Source organism: Fusarium redolens, assembly GCF_020744475.1.
Source record: "Fusarium redolens strain MPI-CAGE-AT-0023 chromosome Unknown BKA55scaffold_3, whole genome shotgun sequence".
Lineage (NCBI taxonomy): Eukaryota > Fungi > Ascomycota > Sordariomycetes > Hypocreales > Nectriaceae > Fusarium > Fusarium redolens.
In genome coordinates, this window is record NW_025763666.1 from 2,113,272 (window position 1) to 2,129,440 (window position 16,169).

At 49.3% G+C, this 16,169-nt stretch overlaps 5 protein-coding genes and 1 non-coding gene across 6 annotated transcripts; 4 read left to right on the top strand and 2 right to left on the bottom strand.

Annotated features, from left to right (window-relative positions):
* Positions 1-1,965: 1,965 nt before the first annotated feature.
* On the top strand, positions 1,966-5,314 carry BKA55DRAFT_502646 (uncharacterized protein; the record flags this gene model as incomplete). Its single annotated transcript, XM_046186943.1, has 3 exons — positions 1,966-1,998; positions 2,054-2,368; positions 2,429-5,314. The coding sequence occupies 3 exons, from the start codon at positions 1,966-1,968 to the stop codon at positions 5,312-5,314; spliced, it is 3,234 nt and encodes a 1,077-aa protein (XP_046054075.1).
* A 99-nt stretch (positions 5,315-5,413) lies between these two features.
* On the bottom strand, positions 5,414-8,202 carry BKA55DRAFT_248361 (uncharacterized protein). Its single transcript, XM_046185344.1, has 2 exons — positions 5,893-8,202; positions 5,414-5,836 (listed from the first exon to the last, which is right to left on the bottom strand). Exons 1-2 carry the CDS (start codon positions 7,957-7,959, stop codon positions 5,513-5,515), a joined length of 2,391 nt encoding a protein of 796 aa, XP_046054076.1. The 5' UTR covers positions 7,960-8,202; the 3' UTR covers positions 5,414-5,512.
* Positions 8,203-8,893: 691 nt separating this feature from the next.
* Positions 8,894-10,088, bottom strand: BKA55DRAFT_590660 (uncharacterized protein; the record flags this gene model as incomplete). The annotated part of the gene is made up of 2 exons (XM_046195124.1): positions 8,894-9,748; positions 9,816-10,088. The coding sequence occupies 2 exons, from the start codon at positions 10,086-10,088 to the stop codon at positions 8,894-8,896; spliced, it is 1,128 nt and encodes a 375-aa protein (XP_046054077.1).
* A 1,374-nt stretch (positions 10,089-11,462) lies between these two features.
* BKA55DRAFT_501937 (S-adenosyl-L-methionine-dependent methyltransferase) lies at positions 11,463-12,943 on the top strand (the record flags this gene model as incomplete). The annotated part of the gene is given in 3 exon segments (XM_046186874.1): positions 11,463-12,193; positions 12,211-12,423; positions 12,478-12,943. 3 exon segments carry the CDS (start codon positions 11,463-11,465, stop codon positions 12,941-12,943), a joined length of 1,410 nt encoding a protein of 469 aa, XP_046054078.1.
* A 662-nt stretch (positions 12,944-13,605) lies between these two features.
* On the top strand, positions 13,606-15,742 carry BKA55DRAFT_248414 (S-adenosyl-L-methionine-dependent methyltransferase). Its single transcript, XM_046185345.1, has 5 exons — positions 13,606-14,383; positions 14,429-14,474; positions 14,522-15,193; positions 15,252-15,517; positions 15,577-15,742. Exons 1-5 carry the CDS (start codon positions 14,099-14,101, stop codon positions 15,634-15,636), a joined length of 1,329 nt encoding a protein of 442 aa, XP_046054079.1. The 5' UTR covers positions 13,606-14,098; the 3' UTR covers positions 15,637-15,742.
* Positions 15,743-15,858: 116 nt separating this feature from the next.
* Positions 15,859-15,940, top strand: BKA55DRAFT_t57. The gene has a single exon. It is a non-coding gene; the product is annotated as a tRNA-Gly (tRNA).
* Positions 15,941-16,169: the final 229 nt, after the last annotated feature.

The window sequence follows — 16,169 nt, forward strand, 5'->3', positions numbered from 1 at the left end:
TCATGTATTAGATCAAGATTGGCCAGAGGAAGGCTGACAAGCGCGGAAACGGAATCGAGTCCTCAGACCTCAGTGATAGATCGTTGGGCAACGACTGTTTGAGGGGCTCATGCAAGTTGCAACCTTTCTCCCATTGGCTGCCATGTGAAATCCCAACCTCCCCAATTTAAGTTGGAATGGTTGAAACCGGCACACCAGCTTCATTCAGCTGCAGCACCAGCAGCTAGCTGATCGGGCATGAATTGTGTCGTAATGAACCTGCTGTTGCTATCGTGGAAGCCAACCATTGGATCTTACAGGATCTTTTTATGCAAATGCATTAATCAGCGCAGGTGATGTGAAATTGTCAACCGTGGTTGTTCCCCAAACATTGTTCTCCAAGCAGTCATGACGTGAATTAATCAGTCATTGCGTTGCTAGCTTTGCCTCGGTTTGGGCTCAGAAACCGGCGTCAATGGTGACAAGCTGAGCAGCCTAGGCAGGCCATCGCTTTGGGTGGCCTCCGTGCTTTCGTCAGTTTCAGAGCCTATTATCAGTGATCCCCAGCCTCGAACTTGACAACCGTATTTGAAATTCTGCCGGCTCATCACGTCGTTTGTTGGCTGCAGGAAGATTTGCTCTTACTACATTGTAGCCATTGACGTCTCACTCCGTCCAATTGATCGCATGTTTTTCCATTACGGATTGCACCTATGTGTTCTCCGCCGTACGAAGTACAGTCTACCGTGTTCCATGGCAAGCAAATTCTCGCTATCAATAGATCAACAAACTAGTGCCTAGAAGCACTACCATTGCAATATGCCAAGCCTATGTGTGGTCTCGGCTTTTGGTTGCTGTGACAACTGGAAAGCAGTCAGCAATTTGCTGACAATGGATCCTTATTTGAGTTCCATGTTAATTTGCGAGCTGGGTCTAATAATCTCAGGCCACCACTAGTCTCTAGCCTCTGGCGTCAGGTCCCAGCCGCGGTTCGAGATTTGTACCCGTGCGAAACGCGATTCGCGAATGGCTTTGATGTTGCATTGGATGGATCGATGATTTGAAGTTTCGAACAGAGTCAACAAACCAGACAGAGTTCCTCGGCCCAACGGCATCTGCTCAATTCTCACATGTATACTCGTGTCAAAATCCGCGGCTGAGGTCGTGGAGGCTTGCGTTGTGCCGAAGCCGTTTTCTGAGACAATTCTGGGGTAACTCGCACATTACATGACATCTTAGACGGGCATCACAAGCTGCGTTACGCGTGTTATCAGAAACCCCGATGATATGGGTGCTAATGCAGGTCTGATGCGCATTCAGGCCCTCCGTCCTCCGCATATTCCATAGATTCCCCAGAGCTCCAATAGTATCCCTGAGGTGAAACAGGCGGTTTCTAACTTTCTAACTGTCTGCCACAATGTATATGATGTTACAATGATTTTTGGATAATATGATATGTCTTCAGTAAGATAGTCCAGTGCATTTCCTCTCTGACTCTGTGCATCAGATGAGACTGTGACACGGGCAATAACCGAGTTTCGTGTTTCTGATGAATCACTGAAGCTTCCTTTACATCCTCATGAGCCTGGCAGTAGCCACACATGCAAAAGGAGCGTGACGTTATCAGGGTCCAACCTGATCCGAGGTGTTTGAAGTACCTAAGGAGTCAAAGCCATTCAAAAAGAGGCGCGTGGTATGTTGATCTGAAGTTGTTGAGGAGATACCAGATTCGTTCCTGTTTGTGAGATCAAGCTTCAATGTCAAAGTCTTTACCGAATACCTACTTACCTTACCTACCTGTATACCTAGGTGATGATTGATATGAGGAAACTCGATCACGTGGCACCTGGATGATGTCAGCATCGTGCCCCTCCAACTACCTACCCCACGATAACCCATATTTGCATTGCCCACGATGACGATGTCGCTTGTAGAGCTTGAGATTTTCATAATTGTATGACGCGGTTTTGAGAGAAGCAGTTGAAAATGAAGCAAAGATTCTCTTCTTTGGATGTCAAAGTAGGTCTTTTACCAAAGCTACTACCTTTAACTCTATCCTAATTGTTGAACAAAGATCATTGCCCATGAGCTCCAGGAACGCTTGGTGACTCTTCGACTCTCCAACGTATACGACCTTTCGTCCAAGATTCTCCTGCTCAAGTTTGCGAAACCAGACAACAAAAAGCAGCTTGTTATCGACACGGGATTCCGCTGCCACTTGACGAAATTCGCGCGTACAACTGCTGCGGCCCCTTCCGCTTTTGTTGCACGTCTAAGAAAGTTTCTCAAGACCAGACGGTTGACGTCAGTTAGACAAGTCGGCACCGATCGAGTCCTCGAGTTTGAATTCAGTGACGGCCAATACAGATTGTTCTTGGAGTTTTTTGCTGTATGTAATTTGCCATGCGATCCAGAAAAAAACTTTGAGCCACTGACCTTTATTTCATAGAGTGGTAACATTATTCTCACGGATGCTGACTTGAAGATCCTTGCCCTCGCAAGAACTGTTTCAGAAGGTGAAGGCCAAGAACCTCAGCGAGTCGGCCTACAATACTCCCTGGAGAACAGACAGAACTTTGGCGGAATACCTCCTTTGACAAGAGAAAGAGTACAAGATGCTCTAAGGACTGCCGTGGAAAAAGCAGCTACCGCTACCGCATCATCAAAGAAGCACAAGGGCAAACCTGGTGGCGATCTGAGAAAGAGTTTGGCTGTATCAATTACAGAACTGCCTCCAGTACTCGTGGATCACTGGCTACACACAAATAATTTCGACACCACTATTAAGCCTGACGAAATACTGGCCAATGAAACGTTTCTGGCTGATTTGGTTAAGTCACTTCAAGAAGCCCGACAAAGTGTGGAAGAGCTCACCAGCTCGGAAGTATGCACTGGCTACATATTCGCGAAACGCAGGGAAAGAAGTGAGGGAGCAGAGGCTAATGACGACGAATCTAAGACGCAGCGTGACAATCTTCTATACGAAGATTTTCATCCGTTTGTCCCCTATAAGCTGAAGAAGGATCCCACCGTCGAGGTCCTTGAATTCACAGGATACAATGAGACAGTTGACGAATTTTTCTCCTCCTTAGAGGGCCAGAGACTGGAGTCCCGACTAAGTGAGCGAGAAGCGGCTGCGAAGCGCAAGTTGGAGGCCGCGAGAAATGAACAGAGCAAACGAATCGAAGGGCTTCAAGAGGCTCAGGCCCTCAACTTTCGCAAAGCCGCCGCCATTGAAGCGAACGCTGAACGAGTTCAAGAAGCTATGGATGCCGTCAACGGATTACTCAGCCAGGGAATGGATTGGGTGGATGTCGGCAAACTGGTGGAACGCGAGAAAAAACGGCACAACCCCGTTGCTGAGATTATTAAACTTCCTCTAAACCTTGCCGAGAATCTCATTACGCTTGAGCTGGCCGAGGAAGAATTTGAGCTAGAGGAAGACGACCCCTACGAAACGGACGACGACGACAGCGCGCTTGGCGATGACGAAGGAACATCGACGGCAAAGGGAAAACCGACCAATAAGGCCCTAAGTGTGGAAATCAATCTTGGCCTTAGCCCTTGGAGCAATGCTCGAGAGTATTTTGACCAGCGGAAGACGGCGGCCGTAAAGGAAGAAAAGACCCAGCAACAGGCCTCAAGGGCTCTGAAGAATGCAGAGCAAAAAATCACCGAGGATCTCAAAAAGGGGCTGAAACAGGAAAAGGCACTGCTTCAACCAATCCGCAAGCCAATGTGGTTTGAGAAATTCGTTTGGTTTATCTCATCCGATGGATATCTCGTAATCGGAGGTAAAGATGCTCAGCAAAATGAAATGGTCTACAAGAAATATCTCCGTAAAGGCGATGTGTACTGCCACGCAGATCTGCATGGAGCATCAAGCGTTATCATCAAGAACAATCCGAAAACTCCTGATGCGCCCATTCCCCCAGCAACACTGTCCCAGGCCGGATCACTCGCCGTGTGTTCGTCGAATGCTTGGGACTCGAAGGCCGGCATGTCTGCATGGTGGGTAAACGCTGATCAAGTTTCCAAATCTGCACCGACAGGCGAATTTCTGCCGGCAGGAAGTTTCATGATTCGGGGAAAGAAGAATTTTCTGCCTCCAGCTCAGCTTCTGCTCGGTCTAGGTGTTGCATTTAAGATCAGCGAGGAGAGCAAAGCCAAGCATATTAAGCATCGCCTACACGATGCTAACTCTACCGTTGGCGGTGAAGTTTCGACAGCAGCGACGCCGCAGCCAGCAGACAGGGCAAGCGATGTTAATGAACTTGAAGTAGAACAATCCGACGAACCTTCTGACAATGAATCCGACGATGGACAACAAGACGAAGCGTCCCGTGACAACCCCCTTCAGGCTTTTGGCAAGGATGGAGACCGCAACGACGAGGTTGAAGAGACTGAAGAAGGCGTGTCTGAGTTCAAGATCACGGATGATACAGCCGACGAGGCTCGTAGTCAAGAAGTGGCCGAACTAGATGAAAATGAAGCAGTGGGAGGAGAAGCAAAAGAGGACGAAGATGACGAGTTAGCTGGACCGGATGACGAGACAGCTGGCAAGCCCGTTGACATAAAGCCGAAGAATAACGGCCCCAGCTCTTCGAAGAAAGGACCTCCCAAGCGAGGTCAGAAGGGCAAGGCGAAGAAGATCGCCTCAAAGTATAAGCACCAAGATGAGGATGATCGAGCCGCCGCAGAAGCTTTGATCGGAGCAACAGTTGGACAAAAGAAGGCTGAAGCTGAGGCGAAAGCTAAGGCAGACCGTGAGGCCGAGCTTGCTGCTGCTAAAGAGCGACGTCGCGCACAGCACCAACGAGAGCAGAAAGAAACTGCCGAACACGAGGAGATTCGACGGGTTATGATGGAGGAAGGTGTTGACATTCTTGATGAGGACGAAGCCAGCCAGATGACTGTTCTTGACTCCATTGTTGGTACGCCTCTTCCCGGAGATGAGATCCTTGAGATCATCCCTATTTGTGCCCCTTGGAACGCCCTCGGACGATACAAGTACAAGGCGAAGTTGCAGCCCGGTGCGACCAAGAAGGGCAAGGCAGTTAAAGAGGTTCTCGATCGTTGGAAGGCAGCTTCTACTAAGAAGGGTGTTGTTGACGAAACCGCTCGTGACACCGAAAGGATGTGGCCGCGTGAAGTTGAGCTTATCAAGGCGCTCAAGCCCGAAGAGACATTTAACGTCGTACCGGTCGGTAAAGTGAGAGTCATGATGGCGGGTGGTACTAGCGGAAATGCTGGTGGAGGCGGAGGTGGTAGCAAGAAGGGTGCAGGTGGAAAAGGGAAGGGCGGAAGAGGAGGCAAAGGATCAAAGAGATCATAGTCAGTACACAAACTTTGATGTAAGCATAAAGTCGAAGAAATGAGTTCAGGTTGAAGTACATATAGAGTGCTATTTCTATAACTGAATGAAAACCCAGTAACGTATTGCCATGATCCAAAGTGCCGCAAAAGGTACGCAGTTCTTCCATGCCACACCCAGTTCCATATATCATTCATCTAATCATAAATCATAATCCGCTCATCTTACGCTATAGCTGACCTTGTCAAATTTCCTGACGTCGTCAGGCATACGCGCAATACACAATTCACCACAGAATTCACCCCATTCACCACTCGTCGCATCACGAACAGCATCTCTCATGCCCCTGCCGTAGCGCTCCCGGAAGGCTTGCTTGACAGCGCGCATGTGGTGTGGATCCCAGTGGTATCGAACAAGACGTGAAATGAGTAGCTCACGGCGGAGGCCATCTTTACGAGACGCTGAGGTAGCGTGATGGATGAGGAGGGCATCGCGAACAGGACGATTGATAACACCGTTGAGGATGTGGGCCAAGAGTTCACCCTGGACAATGTTAGTATTAAATCATCAATTGCAGGGGGAAAAAGGTTAGGCCTTACCACAAGATTTCCGCTCTTCTTGAGAGCGTCGCGAGCAAAGTTGGAGCGATGTTGTCGCTCATATTCCTGCAGAATGGCGCGTAGATGAGAGTCGCTTCGTAGTATGATGATGTTGATCATCGCTGTCTCGCCACCCTTTTCAGACCTCACAGATCGGCGCAGGTCAGCGACGTCCTGATCAACCAGAGCGTAGTCAATTGGTAAAAGTCGACCGTAATGATCATATTCCTCCATGCGCCGCTCTTCCAAAACAAGGAGAACAGCTTTTTTGAACTTGTCTTCCTTGAGTTCTTCTTTCATACACTTGACGAGGCTGTTGTCATATTTCTTATCCGTGAATGCATCCTTGATGTAACGTATTTCGCCGTTGGTGCGTCCCATCAGAGACTCAATGAGAAGCTCCCTGCGAGTCTTGTCGCCCTGGTACCAGAAATTGGCCCAGTATGCCTCGCTCTCCCACATGCCGAGAGCAACGGAATAGCAGGCCTTCATCAAAAGCGGATCTTCATCTTTGAGACGAGCACGAATATGTTTAGCGATGTTGACGCCCTTGCGCTCAGAACCCGTCTTGACAAGTGCCTTGTAGTCCGCGCGAAGCTTCATCACTTGATCATGCGTCAAGCTTGGTAGGATTTCAATAAGTGGCTCAGTATCGGGACGGCGGCTGCCCTTGAGGGCCTGTGCAAGTTGAGTGGTGATATCTTCGGAGTCATGGAAGCGGGCACGTCGGCTACGGCGTCTGCTATCGCCCTCGTTATCAGAACCCAATGGAGAGAGCGCCTCGAGAGCTTTGTTGTCATCGCCTGGTTGTTTAGAGGCGAGCAGTAGAGGAGATGGCATGGGCGAACAGTCCTGATAAGTACCATAGTATGACTCGAGCATGGGCGACGGAGGCGCATTGGCTAACGATGCACCAGCCAGTCCACCAACGGCCAAGCCTCCCACAGTCAGCCCAGTGTTAATGCTGAGACCTGACATTCTCTCACTGGGGGGCTGAGGGGACTTGTCTTTTCGGCTACGGTGCTTATCCCTAGACCGCGATCTGTGACCGTCCCTTGATCGTGACCTATGCCTGTGGTGTTTCTCTACGCCCAGAGTATCTCGCGAAGGCGACTTATCCCTCCGGCGAGACCGTGATCTGTCGCGTGACTTCTCGCGCTTTCGACTGCTCGAGTCGACAGTCAAGCGGTCTGAGCTACCTCGGGGGCCGGAAGACCTGTCCCTGCGTCTGTCACGGTGTTTTTCATCATCGCGGCTTCGAGGCGCAACGGTCATGACGTTGGCGCCCGAGCCATAGGTGTCATCGTATCGTGCATCTTCCCTTGTCTTGCGTGAACCATACTGGTCAACGGACGGACTTGCAGGTTCACGATGAGAATATCCGTAAGGTGGTTGTTGAGCATAGTACTGCTCTTCAGAAGCTGGAGGAGGATTATATGTAGTCATAACCTGGCTAGCAGTTGACGGAGCTCCGGTGGCCTTTCCATACGCCAAGTCCGAAGAGTCTTTAGGTCGCACAGGCACGGGAGGCTTTCCGTAGGCCAAGCCATCGTCGTCCTTATCCCTCTCCTTGTCGTTGCCTGAAGATCCAGTGAGCTTGCGCATGTACTTCTGTGGCAGGAAGCTAAATTTGTCTTCATCTTCTTTAGCACGGGGCTCCGCATTTTGAACGTATGGGTCTCTATCTTTCTCGCGGCGGCGGTCATCTGGGAATGCTCCTGGAAGGCTGCTGTCAACCCTGTCGTGCGAGGAACGGTATGGCGAGTCTCTTGGCGGAGAAGCGGTTCGATAAGTCGGCGGCTGAGAGTCGTAACTGTACTGAGATGGGTTTCCAGGAATCACAGGATAGATCCCCCCTTCTTCGGGATATGGTAGAGCGCCGCTTGCTTGCGGTGCGCCTGGGCGACTATAGCGATCATTGAGATCATCCTCTGGATAGATGTAACTTGGTTCACGATTATCGCTGTAGGAAGGGCGCTCAGGTGCAACGTCACTCCTTGAACGGCGGTCACGAGAACGAGATCGAGAACGATCCTTGCGGGACCGGTCATCAGGCTTGAGAGACATGGTCTCAGTCTCGTTGTGTTATGTTCTGGTTTTGTTCTGGAGAGGCAAAGAGCTCAGCTGCTGAAATGGAAGCGGGGATCTTTGGTTTGCAAGCAAGGGTCCCAGTGTCGGACTAAGAGGGGGCGCCAACTGAGAGAGGTCTTCAGCGGCGAGGCAATTTGAGTAGCAAGAGATTGAGGATGAGGAGAGGCACTTATTATGAAGAAATGGATAAGTTCGAGAAAAGATGCCTAATTGAGCAGCAAAGTCTACATTTTATTAAATGGTCACACGCCGCCTAATGCGTCAATGGCGGGCGGACCGAGAGAATGGAGGGGCTGAATGAGACCTGACCTGCAGCGACATACGCAGCTACGGTACCTCTCCTGCTATGCTTGGAGCTGGAGCTCTTGGAATCTTCTCCTATTAGTGGAGGGAGAGAGTCAGAGATCGTCATAGGGCCAGGAGGACATGGGCCACACAGGGAAGCGAAAGAAATGCCCACAGGGCAGACCAGTTAAACAGCTGTTGAGGGGCTCAAGGGAGGGAGATCGGGGGACCCCGAGCGCTAAGAACGTTCACCATGCCGCTTGCTGGGGTTTGGTGGTGGCTGTCGCAGAGGCTGAGAACAACATATTGTTCCATCCTTGTGGGGGCTGATGCGGGTGAGACTGAGGTCGAAAGATGATGTGACTGGACTAGATTGGAAGACTCGGACATATGTTATATTGATTACCTAGTTAGTTGACCATTGCGAGACAAGGTAAAAAAGTTGAATGGTATGACGTTGTATTCTCCATGCGATAAGTTATTTGTTTGACACCTGATAGTAGAGGCCCTTCGTTAAGTGGTAGAGAGGTTGCCCCACTGTGTTTGGTCAATAAGTCACACCCTGCTAGATAGAGGCATCTGTCTTATGAAGCTTCCTATCATGGTAACTCCAAACCATCTGAATCTATTTTTGCGGCACTCTTTCGCCTCGTTGGAAGACATATAATGCTTCATCCTTTCCAGGAAAGGATGGCAACGCTACCTTTACCACCATAGTCCAGTCCTCATGCTCTTTCGCCATGAACTCATCCATAGTGACTCCCTTGAACCCTGTGTAACCGTTTCGATTTTGTGTACCCACGACTGCGATAGTATCGCCGCCAAAGGCAGACACCAGGTTCCGCGTAAATCCCCCCTCAGTGCCGCCGCCAACGCCTCCACCAACGACGGGATACACAAGCAAGAGAACCATGCCTTCTCCATTCGAATTCTTGCGTAACCACTTCACGCCGTCCGATATGACCGTATCGTTGACCCAGTTGACTCTCCATTCGCTCTGCATGTTATCCACCGCATGCACTGTAAGGCCGTAGCGACGGAGCATGTAGGACCAATAACCATTGCCAGAACCGATATCGACAATCGGGCGCCCGTCAGACAGAATTTTCAGGATAGCCAGGCTCTCGTGAGTTGGTGTTGCGCAGCCAAAGTGATGCATGAAGATTGGCAGAACATGATGGGACATTGGTCCACGTTCTGATGCCAGGCAAGGGCCGCACCATTCAAGAGAGTGACATGACCACATCCAGAAATCGAGATAGGGATTTGCGCTGGGTGGTTTCTTGCTCTTGGGGATAGTGAGTTTCGTTACAAGCCCAGAGTGCAGATACCGCTTGCTCTCGAGGTTGGCTGCCACTTCACGCCTTATGGAATCTTTTTTAGCATTTGTTCCTAGATTCTTAAGAGTTGCAGCAGTGGCCGTTGATGGCCTGAACATGGAGACATATGCTTCAATGTCAGCTTGAGGAGGCGGATCTTTCTACTTCTATGTCAGTTTCTCTAATTCCTACTCCTCGGACGTTGCCCACAGGCAGGTAAGTTCTTACAGGTGAGCCATCTTCATTGCGGTACCACGCGTGTAAGCCATTGGCACCTCCAAGGTTGACTACTGACTGGACTTGGGCAAGTTTCACACTTGCAATGGCATGGTATGTATAGGGATCCGGGTCAGGGAGTTGAAAGAGTACTCGACTGGCGTTGAAGAGGTCATTCTTCAGGAGGTGGCTCAAAGCTTCTCTCTGACGGTCGGTATCTTCAATGAGTTCATCTGGGCTGAAAGATGGGCTTCCAACACAATGAACGAACCTGGATTGGGGCATCTGGAGGGTTAATGGCAGCCCGAACTCTCAAACTACCGATAGATAATTCACAACAAGTGCCTCGGTTCGATATTGATGACGTTATACTGTTAGCATAGGGTTGAATTAGCTATAGGTGGTAGTGGAGGTGTTGTGTGAAGCGTCTCCCAAAAGTGGACACAAATTAGTTCCTTGCCAAGCCTACCCTGACGGCCCTGGCACACAATTGCAGCACTAATGGACCAGTATAATGATAAATATCCAATGCCATCATCATATCCATTTTATAAGTCCGAAGGCCCTCTTATCGCGAACGTTTTCCCTCGGACCATGTATCACGGAGCAGTCCTGCACCCCGACCCCGAATAGGAATTCGTTCTGACGTATCATTTATGAGCGAAACCGCTCATTTGTCGCACTACGTTGCCCCAGACCATTGTAAATACGCTGTTGCTGTCGTTGGCTGGGATCGGTTGGTTTGCTTGCTTTTGGTTACCAAGGTACCAATGGTAATGGGTGGCTAACAATACTAACATTCATGGCTAGGTGCTCTAGGCTACTTGGGAACCCCTCGAAATTACCAAGTCATGTTCTTTGTTCTGATAATCCAAATTTACCTTACTCAAGAGCACATTTCGCCCGGCGCCCTTCAACTTGCGTGTGATGGCTAGAACTTCCATCGCCAGCGTAGTACAGAGCCAAACGATAGAGTTCCGTACTAAGGGGCGCCTGGCTGGAACAGTCTCTTGCTTTATATTTCTAATCGGTATGGCGGTAATCTGCCACCCGACCTCTTGACACGATCTATGCCACGCCTTGATTCATTAGTGCAATACATGGATCGCCGTGTGGAAAACTTCACTGGCGCTTGGGACAAGAAACCAACGCTACCACCTGCCACCTCCTGCCCCACCAGCTCAATGTAAGTCAACCTACTTACCTGCCTTTATCCATTACAGGAGGCGCTTCGTCAAAGTCTCCCTTCTCCATCTACAGTCGCTACTGTGCTCGATTTCATCGCCTTGGATCTGTTTTCGCGCATCTTCTTGATGCGGCCTTAAAAGCAAGATTCCCGTCTGATTTAACTACTGTACTCAAATTCCAAAGGGAGTCCCCTGTATTCAGATCATCCTACAAAACCTGCCTTAGCCGACCCTAAACAACCTTACTTCGTCATCGGAGCACTCCAACAACTTCGATCGCGTCTCCAATTGCTTCCCTCTGGCCAAAATCCAGAGGAAATCGGCATAAAATCCCTGTGTTGCAAGTGTCGTCGCGTATATTTTACATCACTTGAAAGTCGTGCTTTGTCTGTCACAAACAACATCAAGGACAACCCGTTGCTTTCTGGTTATATCCGTCTTCCTTCCGGCTATTATTACTCTCTGGAATAAGATGGACCCAGAACCACATAGCCAGACACAGGCATTCCCGCCTTCTACCCGAGGAGACACTACGAAACACGATGCCAAGCCAAATGATTCCGAGCTATCAGAGGCCCGACATCAAGTGAATGGTAAAGGAAGCGGTATCGTTGACCAGAGAATTCCTGGCGGCAGCACTGAGCTCTCATCGCAAGCAGTTAAACCCTTCGACATCTTCAAGGACGTGTATGGAGTTAGTCGTACACCAGGCTCCCCAAGTTCAGATACAGAGAGCCAGCATCGACCCATCACGTCTCCCCTTACTCACCCCAATGGTGTCTCTATGTTTCCAGACCTATCGGTTACGGAGCAGGAAGCCATCTCTCGACAAGCCTTTGCTCAAGCCGAAGACAACATTGTTGCCGATAGTGACGAATACAGTTCCATAGGCGATGCTGGATCTGATGCCGGATACGGGAGCGATAATATGAGCACTGCAAGTACATCCATTGGATCGTCTGTTCGGGATTACATGTTTGAGAATGGTCGTCGCTACCATAGCTTCCGGGCTGGGGCCTACAACTTCCCCAACGACGACATTGAACAAGAGAGAGAGGACATGAAACATGCAATGGTGAGACTTCTCTCTGGCCAGAAATTACATTTTGCGCCAATAGACGAGAATCCACAAAACGTACTTGATATTGGAACTGGCACAGGAATCTGGGCAATTGAAAGTAAGGCCAACTCACTCATCACTTCGTCTTAACAACTAATAGTGCAATAGTGGGAGAACAATACCCTAGTGCCAATGTTCTCGGCATCGATTTATCACCCATCCAACCGACATGGTTACCGCCCAATGTCCACTTCATGGTTGATGATGTTGAGTCTCCTTGGCTTCATCCTCAGAACCACTTTGACTATGTACACTCTCGGCACACGGTTCAGGGAATCAAAGACTGGCCTCAGCTTTTTACTAATGCTCTCCGGTAAGTATAAATTCTGTTACAGCATGTTCTTGGCTTGTACTTATACGATGCTAGGCATATCAAGCCCGGAGGCTGGATGGAACTCCAGGAAATCCATCATTATCCCCACAATGCAAGGACAGGAGAAGCTATCCCGCCATACGAACACCCAGTTGCACAGTATTGGACATATATCAATGAGGGGTTAGCACAACTTGGTGTAGACTTTCCTGCAGCAGCAGGAGGTAAATTGGCCACGAAAATGCAGGCAGCTGGCTTTGTCAACGTCACGGAACGGATATTCCATGTGCCCCTTGGCACCTGGCCCAAAAATCAAGTGCTCAAGACTGTCGGACTGTACTGGCGCACTATACTGGCGGATGGCTTACAAGCAATTGCATTGGGTCCCATGTCAAGGGGAATGGGTTGGAGCCGTGAGCAGATTGAAGTGTTTCTTGTCGAGGTGCGAAGGGCGTATAGCGACAATACGGCCCTTTTGTATATGCCCATGCACATTGTCTACGGGCAAAAGCCATACTAAACCGTCGAGCGAAATCAGAGTATACAAACGCATCAAAGTCGCAAGCGGCTTCAAGTCGTTGCGCATTCAAGAATTACAAGGACATACCAAGCCGACAGCCCCATTCTGATACTGTCATGGGTTGCATGGTATCGTGTGGCCGCTAAAGATGCGGGATGGAATGGAGGCGGACGCTATGTTTTCTACCCGTAGGCCCGCTGATAGTCTCGGCTGTCTATGGGCAAGTCTTTCTGGGAAAAGTGAGCTAGGACTGGGTATTGATCCTCGACATCTGATCAATCATCCTATGCCCATCATAGGGACACCATCAACTCGTACAACGACTGAGGACTAAAAGACTGAACACCCATGGCAAGTGCGTACTGTTGGACAGGTACTCTGTACACAGAAGTTCAATGAACAACTAGAGCAAGCACGTGACTTCTTTCTTTTCGTCAAGGTTCTACATGAACCATGTTGGTAGGCTATCGGAATTTCTCAGCTACTGTTGCTGCACGGAATACTTTTACATAATACAGGCGAACTTGCCCTCGATGCATAGAATCAGCGGTTCCCGTTCCCAGATGTGCGAGCAGCGAACAAAACTCAAACCACCAAAAAGCTTCGCGAAAGACTGTGGTGTTTTCGACGGAGGATGACGGCTCATACTTAGATTTACTTATGCAGCCAAGCTTCGTGCCACTGGCACCAGTCCCTCCTAGCTTCCGGGCTAGCCTGTGGAGAACTAGGAACATATTTTTAATCTAACTAAACCTGTCTTATCGTAACTACGAACCCCAGCAGCTAATGTACCATACAGCTCAGCTCAGGTCATGTCTCGACTCGACCTTCAGGGATTAAAATCACAAGTTGCAGCACACATGCCAATCATGACGACTTTGGAATCAACGCGGAATTCAGGCTTTGCGCACTCTCGCCACTTGTTCCACTGGCGCTTGGAGGAATGATGGTGGTGCGGGTGGGTGGACTTGTTCATGCCGCCCATGTCTTGAGCAGAACAGCTCACGTATCCTCGTACCCGCATTGGTCATGATGGTAGTCTAAGGTCTAGAGTAAATTTGGGACCATGATGGACAGCAATGATGTATAAAACCGCGCATCCCCGCGTCGCTTCGCAACATGGACTAGGGAACACGACCATTTCACTTGTTCAACATGGCTGAACCACACATTTCGTCATATTCGCAAAACCCGCAAAGCCTGGACACATCTCTCATGGTGCAGCTAGCCAGGAAGATCACTGAAGAGACAGAAAAGCTCGATGGGTATTTCAAGGCCAATGGTCTTCAGGACTTGGGTTTCGATGTCAATGCCCCTGGAGATCTCCCCAAGTTGCCGGATGATATACAGAGAAGTCGCATGGAGATCTCTTCTGCAACTAAACAGCTCGAGCTTCTTGTTCGGGGACCCAGAGAGACTGTCAGATGGGGTATATGGAGTGTAAGCCTGCCGCCTTTGCATTGGCCTCAGTACTGACACAAAAAGTATCTCGACACCTTGAGCCTCCAAATACTGAACAGCTATGGAATTCGTGAGCCCGCCAATTCTGATTTTATATTCGTTTCTGATCCTTCATAGCCAACCTCGTACCTCTGGAGGGATCTATTGCTTTGGCTGAACTTCTAAGCAAGACTGAACTGGACCGCATAAACCTAGCCCGCGCTCTTCGTCATGCTATGACAAATAAGATTTTTCAAGAGCCTGCACCAGGGCTCATAGCACACACTGCCGCATCAAAGATGCTTGCTCAGGACGCCAGTCTCCAAGCCTGGGTAGGGTTGAATGGAGAGGATTTCTTACCAGCTGGGGCTCATACCTTGGAAGCTCTTCGTGCCGACCCAGAAGCGACCTCACTCACACGGACTGGCTTCAACCATGCATGGGGGACGGTGGATAAAGAGCCAATGTTTGCAACATTCGGCAAAGACCCTCCCAGAGGAAAGCGATTTGCGGTAGCTATGGCAAGCTTGACAGGCGGCGAGGGCTATGAGGTTCGCTACCTCGTCGATAACTACGACTTTTCCGAAGTAAATAACAACAACGGCACATTGGTGGATGTCGGCGGCAGTCATGGCTTCGTGTGCGTTGATCTTGCCAAGAAATGGGATAAGATGAAGTTTGTGGTACAAGATTTAGCAAAGACAATCAGCAGCACCCCAGAGCCGATATGCGCAGATGAAGGGGTAGCTCAACGCATATCTCTTCAAGTCCATGATTTCTTTACTGAGCAGCCAGTCAAGGATGCCGATGGTGAGACTGACAGAATACTTGCTCCATGAGTTTTCCCCCTTTACTGACGCAAACCAAGTTTATTACTTCCGCTGGATACTCCACAACTACTCTACCCCATATGCCGTCAAGATCCTCAAAAACTTAGTCCCGGCTCTCAAACCTGGTGCGCGTGTCATCATCAACGATCATTGTCTCCGTGAGCCAGGGGCTGAAAACCATTGGGATGAAAAAGTCATGCGGAGTATGGACCTGTTGATGTTGACCTTGTTGAATGCACAAGAGCGAACAGAAAAGGAGTTTGAAGAGCTCTTTAGGGCTGCCGATGAGCGCTTCGTCTTCAAGGTAAGTCACCGAACTCGCATCGTCTCCGATTGTTGTGTATACTGATAGGTCTTTTCAAGGGTGTGAGAAGACCTGAGGGATGTAGGATGAGCATTATCGAGGCAGTTTGGCAGCCTTGAATGGCAACGGCGTGTTTGAACAGCAACCATTCTGGACGAAGGAGATGATAATAAAGACATTGGTACACATAAATGATATAGGTCAAGGGATGTAAAACAAGGACTGTCTAGATCCCCGAAGGCCTGGTACTGGATGATAGACTCGGGAATTCACGAATAGTTGGATCAGCCACTTCTGGATAACTTCCATGTAGTCAAATAACAACCAGATCTAATAACAAAGCGTAATTGGTTTAGTGGTAAAATTCTCCGTTGCCATTCGAGCAGCGTCGGGGAGCCCAGGGTTCGATTCCCTGATTACGCATTGCTTTTTGTCCTTATCGAAGCCCCTTTTCATGTATAAGTTGTTTTTTTTATTTTGGTTTCTTTCGTTCTGTCTATTTGCTTTGATTGGTCTAATTGCGGCGGTGTTGAGTTAATTAATTCTAAGTAGTTAATACCCAGGGGCTAGTAAATCTTGCCTTTAATACAGAGTGAAAGGGCTCCTGTAAAGATCTTCTCTCCGCGTGCTAGAAACAACTTATCAAATGCTC